Source organism: Aplidium turbinatum, chromosome 12 (genome assembly GCF_918807975.1).
Source record: "Aplidium turbinatum chromosome 12, kaAplTurb1.1, whole genome shotgun sequence".
NCBI classification, from domain to species: Eukaryota; Metazoa; Chordata; class Ascidiacea; order Aplousobranchia; family Polyclinidae; genus Aplidium; species Aplidium turbinatum.
Window position 1 is genome coordinate 3,426,054 of NC_137483.1, and position 6,198 is coordinate 3,432,251.

A 6,198-nucleotide genomic window follows, 5' to 3' on the forward strand; every position below is an offset into this window, starting at 1 on the left:
AATATGGCACGACAAGGTGCATATTAGCCTACCCTGCATATTCTACCCATTCGCCATCGCAAAAGAGTGTAACAAAGGTTTGCCACGAAAAGCGAGTGATATCCTCCTGACCCATGCCAGATCAGTCAAGCAGAAATTTAAAATAAGTTTAGCAAGCAGTCTCTTGTTGAAATGTATGAAAAAGATTTTGAATAGGTATTTGTCTGTTTCTCTTAGTTTGTTATTAAGTTTTATCATTGATATGTCAAAAATTATTTTCTTAGTGCATTAACGTCAAATTAACTTGTGCTTCAACAAATGCCAAGGAATATGAACTTTTCCAAAAACTGCACTCTGTTAATTTCAGTGTTGCTAATAGGTAAGTAAAGTAATTTATCTTGTTGTGAATAACTTTTGACACCTAGGCTACACGATTAATTTATTGAGGTGCTGTAGCTTTAGTAATCAATTCAAAACATAAAAAGATACAGCAACTGACAAAGTTAACAGTAAACAGCAACTCTGTATTTTTCCAGTAAAACCTAAACAAATCAATGCCTTTGAGTCTCGGTTTGCTCATTATTCTCAATGTCGTTCTGAAATATATATAAACCCACAGCAGCTACTTGGAGATGCGCTGGATTTGTCACATTTTGAACATTTTGCTTGATTGTTGCTAACAGATTCAGGGAAATTTTATAAGAAAGTTACATTTTTTGTTTTTCTTAATGGCTTAATTGACCCGACTGGTTACAATATCCCTAAGTTAAAACTTGTTACTGATTTGGACAGATAACAATACAACAGTTGTTGAAACTGGTAACCATTATTATACCACACTGCCACGCAAGAACGTGAGTTTATGTGAAAGTCAATTAAGTATCTACAGTTATTAAATGGCAAATATTCTACACAAACATCCACACTCCACAGTGCAGTAATCTTGTGTTTTTCACACTCAGCAAATGCGATCATCCTTGTGACAAGTGATTCTGCTTGCACGCGCGAAGGAGGTAGATGCCAATATACATCTTCGGGATGTTCTGGGCCTTATTTGGTCGGGAAATGCTCCGGCCCACGGAACAGACAATGCTGTGTCTCTGGTCAGTTACTGTATGTGTGAGTTGTTTTTTTCTCTTTTTATTTATACTAATTTTTTACGGATGAAGTGGTTTAGCAACACATTTCTAATTTTGCAGAAGGTCTGATTTTTTTCTTTCACTCGAACACACGGACGGGAATACAACAACCCAGACAACAAAAAAACCCGTTCTTTTACATAAATTCTACTTGAAAACCTTCTCATGTGGACGTCACCAATGAGATTGTAGCCTCTCAACTGGCAGGCTGTTGCTTCTTCACAGTAGCTGATCCCACGGACAATTGGTCCCATGCCTCTTAAAAATCAAGAAAAAAATATGAAATGTTTTCGCGATGTTGTAAAACACTTTTAGCTCGCTTCACTTGGTCATTGCCAATTCATTTCACTACCAGTGAAGCAATCCAATATCATGTCAAACACGCTTTCCTTCCTAACAAGTGAACCATTTTGACCCATACGTCATTTCCTAAAGATTTTGTATTTTTCCATCTAAGCTGCTCTTAATAGAAAAAAGGTAAAAGAGAATAAATTATAAAACTGTTCACACTCGCTCTTTGACGAGGAGAGATAAAGAGACACGAGAGAGAATAAAAATTATATTCAATACAATTTGGATGAGAGTTAAAATTCACTTTTGTTATAGATGTTTAAATTCACTTTTGTTATAGACATACAATATTATACGAACACCTTCTCATAACTTAAAATTATAATTCGAGTAATAAAAAGATGTATCTTTTTATTAGATGCAAAGGATAACAGAAAACAGCAACTCTGTATTTTTCTACCAGGGGATTCTGCATGCATTCGAGAAGGAGGTAGATGCCAATTTACATCTTTGGGATGTTCTGGTCCTTATTTGGTCGGGAAATGCTCCGGCGCACGGAACAGACAATGCTGTGTCTCTTGAACTGTTGGAACTTAACTTGGACATGTTAGCTTATATTATGCTATATGCTGTAAATTAAATATTGATTATTTTTTTCATGTGTTTTCAATTGTATGAACAATATTACAAGATTATTAAACAATGTAAATGCAGCACGACTTGTTCCAGAAGGCATGACACAATCAACCACTTTCAGGCTTTGGCATCCCACATAGTGTTTGTTGATTTTGGTAAGAGCGTCTGGCTAACAAAGGTCATCAGTTCGATTCTAATTGAAAGCATGCTGTTGCATCCTGGCGCTACATTTTATCTGTCAAACACCAAATTGGGCACCATGAATACATTGCTGTGTTTCATATGTTTGATATGATAGAGACTTATATCCCATGATTAATCTCAAAAATATCGTAACAGAAAAGATTTCTTTCTTAAAATAGATTTAAGAAATAGAAAAAATGCTAATCTGTCTATTCTATAAGTTACGGTTGTATAGATATTACTTGGCTTACCACAAATTTGTAAGACCTTGAAATTGCAGAGTTTATGATTTCCATAATTACGACTGTAAGTTGTTGAAATAGAGATCAATCATACACAGTTGCTCACTTTAACAAAAGTTTACAGATAAAAAATATCTGATAAATTTGAATACGGACGTTTTAACAGTTGAGATGCGTACTTATCCGTGAGATTGTACATAGCCGGCCTTTATAAGAAAGATAAGTCAACGAAATATTTTTGTTGTCTTGCATTAACCTAGAGAACAATCTATCTCTGAATCATGTAAGTATAGAGCAACCAATGCAAGTCACTAGAAGTTGATGTCACTTGTAACCGATTGCCATGTATACCGGTGTCTTCTTGATTATGTTGCTCACTCAAATAAAGCTTAACGCTGAACAAATTTCTGTGTTGGAGTTTCAAATTGGCAAAGTTCTTTTCACCTTCTCCGTAGGCGTTCCAATAATACAAAACAGTTTGTGATCACCACAATGGAAAGGTTTGGTGCCAATTTCTTGCAAAATCTTCAGAGGCGAAGAGTTATCTGTTAGAAGGAAAATAGTTGGAGCAACCAAAGATGATGTGATTGGCATACTGTTCACACCATGTTTTAATTATTTTTTAATGATTAACTGCTACGGAACGGTTCTGGTATAGGGGTAGACACTCTTTACGTCCCCTGCCCGACAGCAGAGATAAAGCTTCATTTCGTGCACCAGAATTTAAAATTTGAAAGTTTGAATTCATAATTTGATGGAGCACTACTTTACTCAAGTATTATTAAATTGTAATTAGACACAAACTTAATATTTGGACTAAGTACAGCCAATAGGATGGGATGGCACAACGGATAAGGCGTTGGTCTTCCAATAATGCGAACCTAGTTCGACATCCGGCTTAAGCTGGTTGTTGAAAACACCGCTCACTTCTACCTAGGGTGTAATAAATTGGGTGGGCATGAGTGCTGGAAGAAAGGCGGCAGTGAGAAAAGAACCGGCCACCTTACTACTCTTTTTAGTATCGTAGGCTGAGTACAATGACATCCTCGTGTTTACATCCCGACACTTGGAATGAAGTATGGCAGTGGTGTACAAACTGTGGCCCGCAGGCCGAATGTGACCCGCAAACATAAAATTTTCGGCCCTCGGAAAGGTCCGGAGTTTAAATAATGTGTGGCACGCTAGATGATTTTCATTTATGCCTCAAGTTTGCAACGTTTAGTTCAACCAGTGTGAAATCAAGCAAACAAATCTTTACTTACATACCTAATTGTAATTATATCTTTTGTTTGCAGGCACGTTTTATTTGTAGAAGCCTAATTCTATTCGCTCGCACGCAAAACTTAAACTAATTTTAAGTCATCCGCAGGCCGAAAAACGAAACAAAAAAGCTGCTACTATTTGTCCGTTGAACAGCCTACTCTCGTGCTGTGTGTCAACTAGGAGTGAACATTCATTTGCAGAAGATTGCGTGAAAATTCGTCATAATATAGTTAACAATACATATTTCCAATTGTGGCTCGCGGACCAAGCTGGTTATGCGCATTTGACCAAGCAGTGCTGCACGTTTTCACACCTCCAAAGTATGAGACTTCCTTTAAAGGGTATAGCAAATCTAGGGGACACTTAGTCACATACTCTTCCTAAAATAGAGAAAAAATGTGACTATTCCCTCTATTTGTAACAAATTTTCGCTTACCTTGCTTAATCCTATTTTATTAAACAAATTAGCTTTGTTTGGCACGCAGGGTTTCAACAGTCAATTTTAGAAATAGACTGTTTTATATGCACCTCAAAAACTAAGCAAAAACTGTAATATTTCATATTTAACTCTTTGCTCGCCTAACAAGTTAGCATTTACACACATATTTCAGTGTTGATAGAATTATGAGGTGAAATGTGCCTTGTACAGTTGTACACTATAAAGGAAAGTGGAACCACCTCAAATTGATTTTCGAAATTTTGCTGGTAGGCAACACAACACTACACGGTAGAAACTTTCAACACAGAAGTTATTGAAATTCGCCTGTGTTTGTGAAAGAAAAATTATTTAAAGGTAACTTTGAGAAAATATGAGAAATTTGGTCAAATGCAAAGTGTGTGTGTTTATCAAAAGGTGTTATTAGCCAAAAAACACTCAAAAAGCGACGTAAACAATGTGCTATAACTTTATAAACCGTGACAAAGTTCAAAATACATTTCACAATACGAGGTAAAATAATAAGCTACACTCGCCTTGATGTAAGAACTTACTTAGGGCGAGCGAAAAATAAAAGAGTCTCCGGTCATTCGTTTTTGGATAAGTCAACTTTTCTTATTTTAGGACACGTCGAATCAAAATATAACTGGTTAATTTTAACTGCACAGATACTGCATTGAAGTAACAAAATATCCTGGATTGAGTAAGGATACTACAAGCAGGGCCGTGTGAGCACCATCTTGAGCTCCCTCCCCCACCGAAATCCACCAGTGGTCCTTATGTTTAGGTATGGTTGAATACTGTTTTAATTTATGGAAAAAAAACATATTCATCATTTCAACAAAGAGTAAACAATTGTAAAATTTTTCTAAAGGTGTAGTAACTTAAATTTGGACCAGAGTTTTAACAAAGTAAAAGTTATAACATAAATGGACAATGCAAAACTTAATGTTCAAAAAAGTAAATTTGAACAGGGGCTTACTCTCTCAGAAATTTTGACAAATTTAATCTTATTTTGGTCATTTTTGTCGCAATTTTCTGAACCAAATTGAACATTTTTTGTGTAACCAAATCCATCCAATTAAAATTGCATTTGAGTAGAAGATTTGATAAAAAAAGTTTAAGTTAGCCTATACAAAAAAAAACTTTATTCACGACTACAGAAATATTTTATAATTACCGGATGTCTTCACCACCGCACTGTAAAGTAGATGGTAATCTATACATATAAGAAAAAAGTAATAGGCTGCCTCAAGGTTTTTTGATCTGTTTTAAATTTCTTCATGCTGGTGTTGAAGCAGACGTAAAAAGATTATTTTAGATATTTAGTTTGGTTGAGAGTTATTTTGGTGTGAATGTAACTTTTTCATGGTGTTCACTTGAAGACGAGCATGTTTTCTAGGAGAGAGAGGGACGGGTAAAAGATGGAGTGTTACAAACATTGGTTGACTGAAATACTATATAATTTAGGACCGCACAAAGCTAGTGAGGTCAACAGCTCCAACCGGTCATCTCAACCTCAGAGATTACTGTGGAGGACGTTTGGAGAGAGGCACTCGACTGAATCTTTTTCCTTCTGAGTTTTGGAAGCAGTTCAGAGAAAAAAGGAAAGGTCACATGACAAAGGAACGTCATATTTTTATGCTACAGAACGTTTTTTGGTGTTACCACTACTACCCATATCTGTTGCTATTATCTAATTATGGATTTAATTATCTGTTGTTATCTCATTTCCTATAAGTTACTGATTGCAAATGACATGTTATATCATGTCACTTTCGCAGTTGCACATGACTAGAGAACTGTGTTCCACAAGCTGGTGAAAATCGCTGATACCACAGAAAACCAGCAGCATCAAGCTGAAACAGATCGTTCTACCAACACTTGTGAAACAAGTCAAGTCGAAATGTCAAAACTTTTGCACTTGGTGTTTGTATCCGGCAATAATTCAATCGCCTATAGACAACAACGACTTTGACCTCACTAAGTAATGCTGCCAAGTCTAAACGCAACTTCAACAGAGTAATGT

At 35.9% G+C, this 6,198-nt stretch overlaps 1 protein-coding gene across 1 annotated transcript; it reads left to right on the forward strand.

The window, feature by feature from the left end:
• The first annotated feature begins 217 nt into the window (after positions 1-217).
• LOC145781348 (lysozyme 1-like) lies at positions 218-2,863 on the forward strand. Its single transcript, XM_082593130.1, has 3 exons — positions 218-358; positions 942-1,082; positions 1,873-2,863. The coding sequence occupies exons 1-3, from the start codon at positions 298-300 to the stop codon at positions 1,989-1,991; spliced, it is 321 nt and encodes a 106-aa protein (XP_082449256.1). The 5' UTR covers positions 218-297; the 3' UTR covers positions 1,992-2,863.
• The last annotated feature ends 3,335 nt before the right edge of the window (positions 2,864-6,198 follow it).